Source organism: Calypte anna, chromosome 14 (genome assembly GCF_003957555.1).
Source record: "Calypte anna isolate BGI_N300 chromosome 14, bCalAnn1_v1.p, whole genome shotgun sequence".
In the NCBI taxonomy this organism is placed as follows: Eukaryota; Metazoa; Chordata; class Aves; order Apodiformes; family Trochilidae; genus Calypte; species Calypte anna.
The window spans coordinates 4,167,380-4,185,042 of NC_044260.1; the positions used below are offsets into that span (position 1 = coordinate 4,167,380).

General features: G+C 38.2%; 1 protein-coding gene across 1 annotated transcript in view; it reads right to left on the reverse strand.

The window, feature by feature from the left end:
* SDK1 (sidekick cell adhesion molecule 1) overlaps positions 1–17,663 on the reverse strand; it is a 383,067-nt gene that overhangs the window by 148,334 nt on the left and 217,070 nt on the right. The window contains exons 7-8 of the mRNA XM_030459721.1: positions 6,901–7,012; positions 5,811–6,001 (exon numbers count right to left, since the gene is read on the reverse strand). Of these exons, the coding sequence (XP_030315581.1) occupies positions 5,811–6,001; positions 6,901–7,012 (303 nt within the window). The remainder of the gene's footprint in view (positions 1–5,810; positions 6,002–6,900; positions 7,013–17,663) is intronic.

Consider the following 17,663-nt stretch of genomic DNA (forward strand, 5'->3'; position numbering starts at 1 on the left):
AATTTATCTAAGTCTGTGTTTTAGCTCTGAGCACACTCTTTCTTTCCATGCCATCCTGCAAGACTTGTCTGATGTTTTCCTTGTGCTCCACTTTCCAGAATTTAATCTTTTCGTTTCTTAACTTTTAGCACAATGTCCTTACCTACGTATCTCTCTCCTTTTAGGGAATTCCTGACTGTGTATATTCCACCCTCTCCTTTTCTAAGATGCTCTGACCTTAATGGATAAACTTTTAAACTTAGCAACCTTCAGCTACCAGCTCTCAAACTTTCTCCTAGATCAGCAACACATTCACACATCAGTGATAAATTTGCAGATTTATCTTCACCATGGGCCTGCAGTCCAGCTGCAAAGCATTTAATGTGACCTCAAAGATGCCAGTGGTTCCACAACCCCTGCTTAGGTACTGCTGTTGCAGGCAGTTGCTGCTGTTCTACCTGGCATATTTATACAGCCTGCTTTCCCAGTGCCTCTTCCAAAATCTTACCCCACAATCTGTGCTCCTTCCTCAAATCCCATACAAGCTGTTATGCCACCCTCCAAGAAACTTATTACATTAAGAGATGCTTAGGTGAGCAGGTATCAAGCAATGAATTACCTGACAAGGACCTTGAAGGCAGTGACAACTGTCACTTAGCAAATTGGACTGTGATGTTATAAAAGGAAGGTTCACATCATATTTTTTTGAAAGAAGGAGGAAGAAATGGAAGCAGACTAGACAGAAAAAGAGCAGGAACAGCAGAAGGATGCAATCTAAAGGCCAGAGGCAAGTCCCAGAAGACTTTCAGAGTGCAGGTGTGCCAAGAGACATGATTTCCAGCCTTCATCAAGCCCAGATGCACCTTTTCCCTTAAACTAAAGCCTGCTGAACTCAATTCTCACAGCCATTCCATCAGCTTGAACCTCTGCCAAATGTTACAATTGACACAGAAGGGTCGAGAGGCTGAGGCAACAATGGCCCATAGAGGGGTCACATCATACTGCTGCATGATCAGCACAGATATAAACCTTCCAGAAGCAGCTCTACTGACTCCTAACCGCCTGCTTCTGCTGCCTGGACTTAGACATAAGCCTGGGTGGAAAGACAAGCCTAATTCATAAAGGAATTCTGAAAGATGTAGAATACCACACTGACAATGGTTCTGTGGCATCCCAAATCTAACATACATGGAAACTTAATCTTGGTGATCTAAAGTGCCAGAGAATCACAGCAGTATTGGTGTAGTTATCTTAGGGCTTTGAGGGTAAGGAAACAGTGATTTTCATGCAAGCTCTGCTCAGTTTCCACAGGACTCTGGCTAGCAGGATGGCTGCTTAAAAGGTGAGGGTTTATGGCTTCAACAGAGCTCAGGCTGCAAAAGAAATAGCTCCAGTCAGAGGTGTTGGATAACTGAAATCTAATCTCCTCACTTCTCAGCTGAGTCAGATGTGGCACCTGCACTGCAGGTATGTGTCTGAAGGCCCAGCATAAACTGCAAGTGAAAAATTCAAGGTGTCTCAATTTGGGAGCTATGCTCTACCTGTTGAATAACTATCGCAAAGAGGACATAAAATGCAGCAATATTTACAGGGGTCAAGTGGCACCGTGGAGGGGCATTCTGGCTGTCTCTATATATGTCTATTGCATATTTATAAAGCTCATTTTGAATCACACAGTATGAATTTCAACATTTATTGTTGCAGGCAACAATCATGTACTGAAATTTAATATGCGTGGTGAAATTATAACTTCTTCCAAACTATATATTATGCCAGAGACAAGCCCCCCAGGCACAGCATTTTTGAGGAATGACAATAATCTGTTGGCATCAGGTCAAACACTTAATTTTTTTTGAAATTATAGAATCATAATAGTTTAGAAGAGGAAAGGACCCATTACACCCTGGTCACCCCACTGTCAGGGCAGTTTGAGAATCAATGAGAGGGGTCACATTTTTGACTAAGAAAGAGATCCTGTAGTGTTCAGATATTGTATTGGTGTTTGACTGATCTTAACTCAAAGGTCAAGAGCGAGCAAAGGGGAAAAAGAATATCTGAATATAAATGCATGCTTATAATAGTTGGTGAGGGTTTCAGGGGGGTTTTGCACTACAGACAACATTGGAAAGATCGCCTCTCTGCAAAGCCCCTGGGAGCCTGCAAAATATGATTCTGTTCTAGCTTCCCCCACGTGGAGTTACATGGTCACTGATTTTAACATTCAAAAGATAGAAGTGAGCATCCATTACATCCCCTTCAAGCTGCATTGGAGATATGTGACCTAATCCTAGATACATACATGAAAGTCAGAAAGAACAGAGGAAGCCCCAGGGGCTCCTCCAAAGCTGAAATTCCAACATCACTCAAATCCAGGCCTGCATATTTAAGAGGAAAATTGAACCTTAAACATGGAAGTCTTTCTCAACCATTACCCTAAGCTAATCTATTTAGTGAATAACCTATGAAGAAAGGGAAAGTAGAAACTTGAGAGCCTCTTGTAGATATTAAGTTCGTAGCTTCCAGGCTGCCCATGCTGGGAGAGAAACCACACTGCATGTGCAGTTACAACAGGTCCCTTGAAGCAGGATTTTTCTTTGCATGGATTATGTCAGGTTAAAGCAGAAAGAGGTGAAAAGGGACTCTTAGTTTCCTGCAAGTACCTGTACTGTGAGCAGCAGTTTCTGTGTTCTAAAACGTTAGAACAGGGAACACATCTTCTGTCTGCAGAACTTAGAGAGGGAACTTCTGAATGTCACAGACATAACTTGCCTTTCCAGAACTCCCCTTCCTTCAATGTGAGATAGGTCCCCTGTGCATCTGGGGCCAAGGGGATGTGTCTGTGGCCACCTCAAGAACTCTAAGGCTTGCCAAATTAAAAATCATCAACATTTCTCTGCTTTGAGCCCAAGATTTTACTTTCTGACTGTATCTAATTTATAGAGTAGTATGGATTTTGCATAGTTGGAAGGGTTTCACCTCTCATTTTCTTAAGCTCCTAAAACTCATATTTTCCAATAGCACAATCCCTTAAAAAGTTACTATTGCAATTTGTTGCTAATGGAACTTGCAGAGCACAAGAATTTAAGATTAAGCTCAGTTTTCAAATCGGTTTGTTCATGGGAAGACTCCTTAAATTACTTAATCTTGAAACTGTTAGTGATAAAACAAATGTGATCTTATCTAATCTGCAACAAATCTTTCCCAAACTGTCACTCTGCCAACTGGGGGACATGTTACCCTTTAAAAATTTATAACTTCTGCAGCTAATAAAACCAAGGCTTGGAACCACCTCAGTTTATCTTTGCTGGAACAATATGAAGATGTCAGAAAGCACTTTGCCACATTCAGAAGAAAAGTGCAGCATAGGACAAGACTAGAGGATTTTCTTCTTGCTTATGAGGTACAGCTTATTACACTAGAGATTCAGATTTTTCAAATATTATTGTGATTTCAATTTACAAACTGAGAGGCAGTCTCAGAAATATTCAGAAAAAATCCTCCAGAAATAATATTGTGAGTCACAAATAATAATTTGAACTCAGTGTATGCCTTTGAACTAAGTTCCATTGTTTTCTAGAAAGCTTTTGTTATTATCTCAGCCCACATTTAAATTGTGTCACTTCCCTTAGCAGGGAAAGGCAAGGTCTGATACATTTGGGAAAAAGTTTTGGTTAAGTCAGTATTTGTGATATCTTTGATGCATCTTTTTATCACTACCTCTATTCTACCTGTTAATAGCAAAATTTCTTTTTCTATTAACCCACAAAAGCTCTCATGGTACGACTGATGGTATCTGATCTATCCCAATCATTTTGGAACCAAACCTCTTCTACCAACACAATTTCCTTTTTCTGTTCATCAAGACCCCTTATTAAACCCACACTGTGCTTTTCTCTCAAAATAGTACAGCTCATTATCAGGTCAGTATCAACATGTACACAGTGTGAGTATCTTCTGTGTGTGCCTGGACAAGCACACTTGATTCCTTCTCTGTAAGTCCTACTCTAACAGCCTACACGGGATGCATGGCAAAAATCCTTAAGTTTGAATCTTGTCTGCATTTTCCTTTAGAACCTGCCCCTTGACTAATTAAATGATGGTCAGATCCAGCCAAGAATTCTAAGGCTGAGTAGAAGTTCTGCATTAACTACTAACTCTGATTTGTCTCCCTGTTTAGAATTAGAGACCCATCCTGCAACTCAAGAAACTCATAAATAAAGAAATCTATCAGGCTTTGCTGACATATTGAGTATACACCTGCAACTGAAGTGTCTTGTTTCATCAGAAGGAAATAAAAGTAATCTGTAACCAATCTAGTTTTGCTTTCTTTCCTCTGCTTGTTCTTATCTACAGACCTTTTCATAACTGCATTTCCTGACACCTCCCTAAAACTGGATAAGAAATAAGTAAAACATTTAAACATAAGAGAGAAGATAAGCAACTACAAAAAGGCAGTGCTGTGAGTTTAAGATAACTCCCCAATGATTTTTTTCTCAGTTTTCTTGTAACTATTTAAGAATCTTTTACATTAGCCAAGAGGCTGCTTTAAGTATTGCATTAGGCTGGATCTCATGGCATGGCAGCAAAGTTAAACTGATTACCATAAACTCCTATGAATAAGGAAGAGTTAAAACAAAAACCATAAATAAGTGAAATCCATCTCTGCTCCTTAAAGGGAAGTGAAGCTACCTGGTAATAATTCTAAGAAACAGAGTACAAAGAAAAAGACTGGAACCAAATCTCATCTGGTATATAATAAATGCAACAGAGACACAGGGCTACAAATGAAACTGGAACAGAGCTTTGTGGAGAGGAGAGCTGTTTTCTCATTTAGTAAGAACTACTATAAATTGCTTTAGTAGAATACAGACCACACGGCGGTCTTTAAAATTGTATTTTCAGCAGGCTAAAAGCATGTTGAGAATTGTGTGCTGAATTCTCTCTGCAATGCACTAAAGAAATGCATGTGCATGAATTCTGATCAACGCTGAGCCTTGTATCATTGCCAGGGCAATAACATCTCCAGGAGACTTGCATTAGTTATTACTGGGACTATTACATAAAAGCTGGACCTTACACAATCAGCTCTGGCTTAAAACATCTAAATGTGTCTGTTCCAAAGTGTCTCTTTCCTTCTAAAAGTCCTTAAAAAGTCCCCACTGTGTGCCCACTGCCAATTTGCAGTACTGTATTGGGAGATGACACGTCCAGTAACCACCACTCCCAAAGGACACTTTCCTTGCACAACTCAAACACAGAGGTGATGGTGGAAACCAGCAGAGAATGGACACCAATGTCCCTTTACAAATATTAAATCCAGAGTTTCCCTGCTTGTATTTCCTTCTCCTGTTTTTTACCTCTGTCTGTGTGCTCAGGAACATCCTCAGCCCTCCAACTGGCACTTGCAAGAGCCAATGCACAGAAGTGCTCCTAAAAGGTTCCTTTCAGAAATACAGGCACTTGAGATATTAAAACTAGACATAAGAAAGCTGGGAGTTAATCAGGATTTAATGCATTTAAAAGCCAAGATGTGGAAGCTGCCCAATAAGGATTTTACTACTGTATTTCCCCAAGTTCTGATTAAATGTATAGTTTCACAGGGGATTCAGAAACACATCAGTGCTTAAAAAAATCTATTTGATAAATTTATATTCATGGAGAAGAAAAGCTGAATTAATTTGGAAGATAACCTTCTTTCACCTCCTTTGTTCTGTTCTCAGAAGAAAGGTTCAAATGTAAGGTCAATGAAATATTAAAATATCAATTTTATTTCCTATTATACCTCAGTCCAGAGCCTGTTTTACTAAAAAACACATTGCCTTGAGACTTACCCATTATAGAAAGGAAAGCTTTTGCTCTGGCAGGTTCCTCTGTGCTGTCTCTCAGTTTTGCTTCACAGAAGTACATCCCCACATCAGCAGAGGTTGGGTTGGTTATAGTGAGTCGTCTCCCAAAACTGCTGATGCCACTGGTTATCTTTATTCCATTTCTCTTCCAGGTCAGGCTTAATCTCTCTAGAGGTCTGCCAAAATTTAAGAAACAAGGTTAAAATCCCAAGAATACAACAATATAACAGGAATACAACAGAATAATCTTGTCCGCAGTTATACGTAGATTATAAAACTTCTCTAAGTCTTCCTCTGTCTCTGAAATTCACTATTAATAAACAAATGCATAACATTAAGACTAGAGACAACTCAAGTGGCATTCTGTAAGTACAGCTAATTGATACAGCAACAGAACCCAAGTGCTAATAATCTGATTTCTCTAAGCAGAAGGTATAAATACTGCAATGGGAATCAGCTGCATGGGAAGCACTTTCATTATAACTCAATTACCAAAACAATATTAACCATGGCAAGAACATCTCTGCCCTTAGAGGGAAAAGTGAAGCAGTTGGTGGTCTTATCATCTGAGGACCTCAACTATTCACTTCTGTGGGAATTCAGTGCTATTCAAGGCTAACTAGATGTAACTCCTCCTCACAGGAGGAATGCTGTGAACCCTATATTATGGTGCATTATGAACAGTTGAGCAATAATAACTGTAAAATGAGAGCATCTGTAATACATTAATTTATAGGAGATGCTCATTTATTTATTAGGAAGCACAGACCGTTCAAAACTATCACCTTTTGTGTCAACAGGGAATGCAGTTGAAACATTACTCTCCCTTAATAAAACTCTTTCCTTAATGTCTGCTGATTGAAGATGGCACTACATTTCCTTACTGAGCACCAGGGCAGAAGGGGAACTCTGCCTGTACCTCTAAAGGGCCAGAAAACTCAGTATGTTTAATTGAGTCATGTTGGATAAACCAGATTATTCATCAGGTCTCTTAGAAAAGTGAAATAATTTCCTCTCTCCTTCTCAGTAAAGGACAGTATATTTAAATTCAGTACTTAAAAGGCTTTTACAATACCTTGCATTGGCCACACACTCCAGGGTGACCTCGTTGCTCCCTGCTACCAGGCTGGTGTTGTGGGGTGGGATGACAATGACAGGAGCTGCGGTGTCAGGAGGTTCCGTGGCACCTGCAGAGGCAGAGGAAAACCTTGTGAACCATCTGCAGAAGTTGAGGCCTGACACATCCCAGGCAAAGACCTCACCAAACAACACATCTGCACATTGCAGTCTCCAACCTCACTGGGGATTTTAATCTCCTCATTAAGGGGGAAATCTGCAGCGTGCCCATTTTCCATGCCTTTCATTACCCTGTACAAACAGGCTCTTTCAACATCCCCAGCTTGGGATCATTCAAAACACACATCTCCCAAGAACTACTCCCTGATGGAGTGCAAGGGCCATTCTCAAATAGAGAGCAAATAAATTTAGCATTGTAAAGGTTTTCTATTGTTGAGCACTTTTATTTTTATCAAACACTTGCTGACTTATATTTTTAAAGACCTTTTCATGTTTTGTTTAATCTTACTACTTCCACACCATTTCAAAAGACTCTGCCAATACTCATGTTAGTTCTTTAAAAAGATTTTACACACTGGGGAACAAATATAAAATTAACAAAGCAGCGTATCACAGCAACTTCAATCCCTTTTTCTTATCAGGAAAGTAAATAACCCAAATCTGCTACTCTTTTGTGAGGCATCATACTGTAAATAATTTAGCTTATGCAACAGTCAGCAGACACTTAAAAATGGTAAAAAGGCTGCTTGTAAATTTTCTCTGTATACATTTAGTAAGTGAATTAAAATACCCATGTATTCATAGGTATTTTGCTTCAAGCAACTCATTTGGGAAAGAAAAACTAGCTATTTTTTAGCTTGAATAACAGAGTAATAACATTTTCTAAAGATACAAAATCCAATAAATTAATTATAAGAAAAAGTATTGAAAATAAAACTAAACTGATGCAAAAGTAAGTCAGTTCCTCAAACATTTTCTGGAAAAGAGGCAAACCTAGACGTTTTAAGAAGAACATGTCAAATGCAAAGCATGAACTCTGATATTCTCTTTTAATATAATTCCACAACGAACAGAAATTGGGTAGAAGATTTTCTGGCATGCCAGAAGACATTTGTGGTTGGATTTCACTTGTTGGATACATAAAGTTTTGGTAATGAGGCTCAGAAACTTTACAAGATGAGCAGATTTCTGAATTACTGAATGACATATTTACCTTTTGATGCTTTTGTAATTGCTAGCAAATAATGTACTATGGGAGATGAAAGCATGTAGTAAAATTTTATAAATTTAAGAATACCACCTGCACATCTGAATAAATCCAAACATCCAAGAATAGAACTTAAGGAAGTGAATCACATAGTTGTTTATTCCTGTGAATGTGCTCTGTTGACCTGACTCAACACATATATACAATGTGCATGAGATTTCAAAACTCAAGCTTTTAGTAGATTTTATTTCTATTCAACAGCATTATCAGAAATATGATGCTAGGAATATGATGGTAGGAAATCTACTTTCTTAGAAGATTTCCATGGTTGTCTTACAGGTATTAATAGCAGGAATTTTCAAGGCAGTAATAGAAAAAGTAGAAAACAAGCAGTGATCAGATGAGTAGCTTGTTACAGAGAAGAAATAACCTCAGCATTGCCATTCACTGTTACTTCTGTGCAGGATGAAGCTTCACAACAGTGAGTGCTAAAAGATCAACAAGCCAATTACTAACTTGGCAGTAATCATTTCTTATCTCCATCTGGAAAGGAGGAAACCACTTGCTTGACTTATCAGCTCCCCTGAAGAGTGGCTCAACCAAGCCCACTGAAAGCAGCCCCTGACTGAGATGGCAGCTTTGCTGGAACCTCCAGGAGGTCACCAGACCCGAATGGTTCTTTGTGCACTGAGCAGATAAGCATGGGAAATAAAAGTACACATTTACTCTACCTGCCACCAGGAAAACTTCAGTATTTTTGAACTTTATTTCTAACCCCAACTAGAGTGTAAACACATTAAGTGTGTATTTTCATTTTCTACCTGAAACCAATCTATCAGAAGCAGGCTGGTGATAAAGATTTTGAGTGGGTGAACTAATACCAATGTGATAGAGGGGCTCATCAAACTGGTTAGGGCTTGGATTCTAAGTAATACCCCTAGAAAGGTCAGGTGCAGGTATAACAAGCTTTTACAGAAAACAACAACACTTCAAAGTATTATCTAAAGAGCATGTGGGCAGAATGCATATTCATTTTTCATATTGAAAGGTATTTTATGTTTCCCTTTGCAACACAAAGCAACCCCTCTCCAGAATTCACTCTGTCCCTGGTCCTCCTGTGGCTCCTTTGGAGTGTGGAATTTTCAGCTTTGCTTTGTGGCTGCTCAAAAAAGGAAAGAAGGAATTCACTTTTACCTTTGAATATAAATCTCAATAAGGCTGCTAAATGGGATCCATGTGTCTACCCCATCCCTTCAGGACTTCATCCTTTTGGAAGAAGTCCACAGGTTGGAATGTCAGACTAGCCAGGCTAATTGAGATAAGGAGTAACACTGATATTGCTTTGATGCTGTGAACCAGCAAATCAGACTTGGGTCTGTCTTTGGACCACAGAGAGCTATTTCAACCAGTCAGATAATGAAAACCTACCCAGATTTTCCAAGTTTCTTATCCTACCTGTCAAGAAAGCCACTCCATCCCTCTCCTACCTCCTAATGCATTATGCTGACATGATTTTACTTGACTGGTGCTACACTAAAAAGCAATGCAGAATGTCACTGTTAGCAAACAGACATTTTCTTTGAAAATCCTTTGTAGAAAACAATTGAATTTTTTTTTTCTCTTCTCTTCTCTCTGTTCCTTTTTTACTTCAGATTTTTCTTGTCCCAGTTTTCTGCTGTTTCCTTATAGCTTTTCATCACTTCTTCCTCTCCTCTCTCAAGAATCATCTTCATATTGAACTCTGGCCATTTTCCCTCCCTGCCAGCCCATGATCCCCTACATGTTTCACATTATTTAAGAACTGCTTTATTTCTCATGTATTCTTTATTTCAGCTGCAGTTTCTCTGATTCCCACCCATTTGTAGGAAATATTTATTACTAAATGGGAGAGCAATACAAATACAAACAAGAATAAAGTTAGAGTGAGATGAATTTGCTATCTGGGGATCACTGTTCCCACCCATATTCCTTAATGTCTGGACAGAAGGATGGCCATAGGCAGAAATCCTAACCCAAACAGAGTGTTTTCTCCAAAATAGGGTTTGCTCTACTTTATTTCACATTTTACCTATTGTAGGCACAGCATTCACACTATTTTCAATCTTCCCTTTGCTTTTAAACCACCTCATTAGACTCTTAATTATTACTGGTATCTACCAGGGTCCTTGGGTGTCCTCAAAACCAGCCCCAACCAATCTTGTGGCTTGTCTATCATAACACCAAAGACTCTGACTCACAAGGGGATGAAGCTTCTTCTGGAACTGTTTCAGTGGTTCCCAACCCCGGCTCCTCAAGAAGCAACTGGTGAACTTCTTCCATTTACCAATCAGAATATAAAGGTAAATTGGTACAAGTACTATTTTTCCATATAATTTATTCTCTCCTTAAAAAAAAAAAAAAAGAAACAAAACAAAACCCACAAAAACCAAACCAAAACAGGGTAATAGGGACAAGGGGAAAAAAAGAAGAAAATAATAAAGAAAAAAGAAAATGTAAAGGAGATGATCTGTATCTCTAACCCCAAACTCCTCTCCAGACTGTGGCATTCAAGAATCTGGTAATTCTACACAAAACAGAGATATGCTGAGGGAAGAGAGAAAATAAGAGAATGAGCACCTCTTGCATGCTCTATTTGTTTTTAGCACTAGTGGCTGTGTATGGCTGCACACTGCTGATCTTGGATCACACTGCACTCTCCTCCATTCCCAAAGCATGAAACCTGTCCCAGGTGGTCTATAATACTAATTTCTTAATACCAATGAGCTGTAGAATTTTTAATGTTATTTAAATACATTAATTATGTAGACTGCCCTATCATACTGAAAATACAGTGTTGTCATCTCTCTACATTTATTGCAATGCACGATACAGGGATTTTAAATATTATAATTTACAGTTTATAAAGACCAAAAATTTTATTAGAGCCACTCAAGGGCTTAATTTTCCTAACAGAGATGGAATCTAACTCAGGCCACATGACTGAAGACACAAAAGGTGCTATCCCCTTAAAGAATCTATAAACATTAGTTTCTTTCTCAGATTTTACATCATGGCATGCAGAGTTTATCTGTACCTCTGTTTGCAGTGCAGAATACTAAGAGTAGTTCAATGGATGCTGAAATTCACCTCTGAGAGATATGGTGCAAGCCAGCCTTAATAAAAGGTTGGAGAAAGAGTTTATCTCTTGAAAACTTGTAATAAATTGAGTTCAGACTTGAGGCTGAGCAATTAAATTGCATACAGGTCCCAGCCCCCTGGAGAAACTTAGTACCAACAAGGTGACTGGGAACAGGATGAGGGGGATTGCCAAAACAACCACCCAGAACACCCTCAGTTATTTAGTACATGGTAAAACCTGGAATGTGTTGTTGGCTGCTGGTCATTCCTACCCTTAGTGTTAGCTACTGCTGCAATTACTCCTCTGTCTGCTGTTTTCAGTGAAGAAGAAATCCCATGGGTATCAGTAGTTAAAAAGAGATTTACTACTTCTTATGGAATTTCACTATGGGAGAAAAGAATTCCACTTAAAAGACCAGCACTGTTGGAAAAATTGAATACTTTAACAGAACTTTGAAATCGTTTGTGAGTTATCATGGGAGAAAAATATTGGGAAATTTTCATTTTAAACTTCCTACAGACATTCAGCCTTGCACAATATGCAGAAATGCCTTTGCAATTGCTATGCAGGATACATGCAAACTTCAGTTACCCACTTACGGATACCTATATTAGAAAAAAAGCTGAATAGGAGATAAGAGTCCAACACAAATAGCAAAAATATTACACATAAATAGTTCAGCATTATGGCATCAAAAAATATGCAATCTCTGCCTATGTAACAAGAAATAAGTGAAAAGAGGAGAAATTGCAATCACAGAGAATCTCAAGATTGCTCAAGGGAAAAGAAAACGAGACTTCACAAATACAAATTCTAATGGAATCCATTTCACTTTTCCCAGCACTGCCTGCAGATGCTTTGGATTATCAGCTTATAATGGATTAATGCTCCTTTCCCTTTCCAGTACAAAATACACAACAGGAATTGGATCCTGATCAATAATAGATTAATTTCCCTTCCCCTTTGCAGTGTAATATGAGCAACAGGAGTTGGAGCCTGATCAACAGAGCAGCAAACACTGACAGGCACCTGCAGGCACGAGAAGCATTATGCAAATAATGGGGGGAAAAAAACACATTTCTCAGTCATAAGACTGTTCTAAAATATGGTTCTTCTATTTGTTCCCTACTTATTAGGGTGATTATTATCAGGTTATAAAATGAAAGAGCATTATGATAATAAAAGTTATAATTTCCTATTCTAGCAAGGGCTGCGTTCATTTTCAAGAAAAGCAAAAGAGGTGAAGCTGCTGTGCTCAGATTTTTAGATGTAAAGGCAAATAACAGACTTTCCTGTAATAACTCCTGGTCACAATAGCACTAAACCTCCAGATGGAGTTGTTTCAAATCAAAAGCATGGATTTATAAGATAATCAGCAATCTAACAGTAAAAAGTTGTTGAATGAATTATGATTTTTCACTTCCTGAGGATATGTTGACTCCTCAGATATGTACATATTAACCTAATTTCTGATCTTGAACCTTTGAGAAACTAGAACCCAAAAAGTAAATAAAAAACTAACTATAAATTCTTAGCTTGGTGGATCAAATTTGTAGTGAAAATAACCTAGCTGTTGGAATCAAACACAGCAAGGGGCTTCTTACATGTATAATCCTTGTCTTGATCCAGACATCATCACTTATGAATGGAACACAAGACACGGAAGAGTTTTACAAAACATAATACATGCAAAACAAGTGAATGATGCAGAGCAGTTGAACAGCACAAGTTTGTCAATGTGTGAAGCTTTGCCCACACCAGATCAAACATGTTTTGTTTCCAGTGCAGGTCAGGTGAAGCAAAAAGTTAAACAGCATAAGAAAAAACCCCACTAAAATATGGAAATTAGATCACAAATTAAATATCCAGTGGAGAGGGGATATGGTAAACAGTAGCAGTTACAGAATGTTTCATCACTGACTGTTGAGGAAGCCTTGCATAAATTAATTTTGTTTTAATCACCCAGTGCATTAAAACTTATACTCTTACCTGCCTACCCCTTTCTGGGCCTGGGTGCTGCATCATTGGTGTTACAGCACTACTTCTGATGCATTCTACTTTGCAAAATAAAGCTACTCAAAGAAATTAACATACAAAACATGGGATTTACACAGTCAAGCTTGCAATTCTGCAAGCAGTTCAAAACACACTGAACTTCAGATACTTGTTGATCGGCGTGAGGAGAGCAAAAATATTTGGGTTTCTAACTTAAGTAGATGTATAACATTACAGAAACAGAACTTTATAGGAAAAAAAGAGGCAAAAAAAATTACACAAAATGTTAGTATTTTATGCATATAGAGCTTCCTGCCAACCCAGTTTGGAAGAGAGGACTGGAAAGCATCTCCTAGGCCAGCCTGATTCCCCATCTCTCTGACATCTCATCATGCAACCCCATCACCAAATATATCAGGGACAGTGATAATAATATTGAGTTCTTTAATCACTTTTCTGGCTGGAAAATTTTCTAGAGCTCTGTTGTTCAACCTGTTAAAAACACTCTTAATTTCCAGCTTCAAGATATTTATGGCCAATGTACCCAATTTGTTCTTCTGCCAAAGCTGTCCTTTAGCTTAAATAGCTGTTTTGTCCCTCTGTAATGTTTATGTTGTAAAGTATTTATAGGAAGCCATCACGCTCCTTCACAGTCTTAATTTTACTTAGCTAAAGGAGCCAAACTTTTCTTGTCTGACAAGTCTGAAAGGACTCAATGAAATATATACACAAATAAAAAGAATAGGAGTAAGGGTGAAGAAAAAAAAATAAGCCAACATCACACTATAAATGTCTCCAAATGTTTAAACAAATAACAGCCTCACAGCCACGTTTGTAACAGCTTTTTTCCCCTTTGTAAGGACTTTCACACAGCCTGCAAGAGTTGTTACTTTCAGCCCCAGGGAAAGATTAATGGAGAACTCGACTCCATCCACAAGATGTCTTATACCCTTTTGTGTGTAGATTCTACAGCAAGGAGGAGCTTTATATATTTTATTAGGTAAAACAGAGCTTAAAATGCAGATTGAGGTGCTTCTAAAATATTGTGGAAGATTTTCAGAGTCTATTCCTGGGCATAATGTGAGACAGGAGCCTAAATACCTCATAGATGTAAAACCAGAAACTATTTCTGTAAATAAACACTGCAGTGCCCAAGGAGAAGCACCATGGCAGGGGTGGTTCCTGGTGTCACAGTGTCTTCAGCTTGTCTCTTACCAGTTCTACTCAATAGACATGGACAGGGATGTGAGATTTGGTTGTTTTCCTGATTTTGCCCTTTAAATTAAATGAAGGTAACCCAGCAACCACAATTTGAGGTTGAGCCATCCACATAACACACTTATTCCTCCTCTTTTCTACTACCTGAAGTCTACAAACCTACTCTGTATTTTAGGACTACTTCAGAAATAAATTTCTTATGTTGTCCCATGTAGTTTCAGGAAAATGAAGCCACTGCTTAGTTGCACAGCTCCCCGTGTTGATTCAGCAGCTAAATTCAAAAGCAGAGAAAATCTCTGTTCCAAAGCTCTGAAATTCCCTTCTCACAACTCCTGGTGAAAAAGAGCAATTTGGAAGTTCAGTCTCCGTCACTGACCTGACCTTCCCCCATGCACAGTCAGGGGCTTCTTTCTGCCTAGAAACTTATCATCCAGCTCATCATTAGAGCTTTTAACATGAAAAAATACATAGCCTCAAGCTATTCTAAGTAAAGAACACTCAGGTGGCTTTTCAATTCACCAGATAGCTTTAATATCAGCTCTATAAGTGGATAGAGTGTGTAATCTTATTCAACAGCAGTTAAAAGGGTGCAAAAAAATATCCTTGGTCTAGCAGTGGAATCTATTAGCCTCAGAGTCATCTTCAAAGTGATGGGAGAGGCAACAGGTAGTGCAGCCAGCATCCACAACCTCTGGGATTTTAGCAGTAGCATCCAAACCATGCTGGCATTTAAACAGATTTTAAAATAACTCATCAGTGGAAATGATTTCTAAGAAGTTGTGTATTTTTACAATGCCTTTTAATGCATCATAAAAGAAGCATCCTTTTAAATATAAAGAGGCATGGATTTAAGAGGAGGAGACAGGGGGGAGAGTGGTTCACGGATTTCTGCTGCAGGGAGGTGCTCTCTGTCCTGAGGATAAAACCCAACTTTTAACACCTTGCAGCCTTGGCTCTTCACATAACTGGGTATTTACCACTTGCTGTCTTCATTAAAGTAAATTAAGTTAATAAACCACACATGAGATGTTAAATAAACTAGAACTGTCAGGTGATCATAACATTTAGAAACGCAAAATTCAGTGGTGAGAAGGAATAAAAGAGGAAAGCTCAGCTGGGGACATGGCTGTATTACAGGGATCAGAACCCCGAATATGTCAGATGCAGCAATTCTCCCCAGCAGACTTCTGTCTAATCTCAAGGAGTAAACAGTAGGAAAGATAGAGAAATGGGAGGGAGGAAAACATTGCCCTCTATTTGCAAATGTATCTTCATTTGTGGCTTTTTTTTTCCCCTTATAAACAAGATTTCTTAACTCTTTACCTTGGCACAAATAAAATCACACAATTGACAATCTAGTTGGCTGCTTCTGAGACTTGAAGCAAGTTTCTAAGTTCTACTTAGAAATGAAAGGGCAGTAACACAAAAAACAGAAAAAGGGGAAAAAGAGGAAAAAAGACATTTTCATCTATCATTCACCAGGCTTAAATAAAAGCATCTCCAGTGACTTGTGGAGGAAAATTGTTTAATAAATCCCTTCAAGAACTTATTTTATGACAACAGTAATCAAAGCACTACTTTCACTGGAAAGATTTAAGATTTAATAAGTTCTATAGACCATAAAACAAATATGTACGATTGATCATATGTGGGTTTCTAAGATCTATTTCTTTGTAGCATTTTTTTTTTAAATGAACCTGAAATTGTGGTGCAGTTCACTGGAAGCAGACACTTGTGCATCCATCCTGCTCACCTGAAAAGTAGTCCTGATAAAGAAGATAAAATTAATTTTAAATTTCTCTTAAGCTCCACAATTTAAAAAGTTACATTTTTTTCCTAGCATCAAGGATTCAGTAGAATGCTATTAGATACTTAATGAATGCATAAGAATAATAAATATTATTTAAGAGATTTCCTGGGCCCAGATATCTACTGTGTCTGGTGGTTTGTTTAAAGATCTGTGATCTCCCTGAAAGAATAAAGAATTTAAATCTGCCCTGACTGAGAAGCAGCAAAAAGCAAATTTGAAAGCATTTCACAACTGATCTGTCCTTCATAAGGAAAGAAAGAGCTTCAGTGTCACAGCCATTAGGTAGCAGTAAATGTGCCCAGGCCACCAAATCACCCATCATTATCTAAAAAGTGTGCACAGGAGACACCCAGTTAAAGCCTTGCAAGTAAATTATTGCACTTGCTGGATAAACAAGCTGTTGATCAGAGCTTTTTTTCAGAACATCATCTTTTAGAACAGGGATTAAAATTCGCTCCATTTCAACATAATTAGAACTTTAAAGAAAAAAAAAAATTCAACCCAGTTCAAAACCTGTCCTCAGCTTTTAGAGGCTACAGGTGGGGAACAATTTATGACAGCTGAAAAGAGGGCACTTCTACAGCTGTTTATAATGTTGATCAAAACAGACAGGTTTTTTCATTGTCACTGAACTGTTCAAATAAAGATGCACTCACTGAGCAGCATTTAAATCTCAAGGTCAACTCTTGCTGTATTTTCTTTAGCAATATTTTTTGGGATCCAGATTGCTACATTGCTCCCAAAGCTCTGCTATTTCTTTACATATAGAGAGCAGATCTGAAAAACAAAAAGATACCCCACAGCCTTCTTCTAACAGTTAACTCAACCAAACATATGGAATGACTTGTCAAAATAATATTTTGAGAAATAGGTTATCAGAGGCCTCAGGTCCACTCCATATGGTCTAAAGTTCTCCAGCCCCCTGACCACATCATGCTACTTTTCTCCCTTTCTTCTATGAAGGGACACAATCCTTAATAGAAACAGAGCTGTTCAGGTCACAGAGATTCAGAAGCAAATGAGATTTCATTTATATATTTACTGTAAGAAAGACAAAAAAAAAGGGGCAGGGGGAGTGTAGAAATCACTGACTCACAGAGCTCAGAATCCAAAGAAATATTTTTCTATCAAAAGAAAGAATTTTTCTTCCTCCTTATTGTACAGATGCTGTTCTAAATAAAGTGAGGCTTTTCCTTTGCAGCCTTTCTGATTATCAATCTTCAGTTATTTTAGAATATGAGGCTGCCTCAAACCTCAGCAGGGAGAAAAATACACATTGCTGTATTTCCTCTGTAGCAAGAACAAACAACTGTGAAAGCAAAGAATGTTCCAAAAGCACAAACAGTAACCCAGCTAAATTAAATCTACAAACTTACTCATTCAAAAATAATTCCACAGATGGGTAAGCATTTA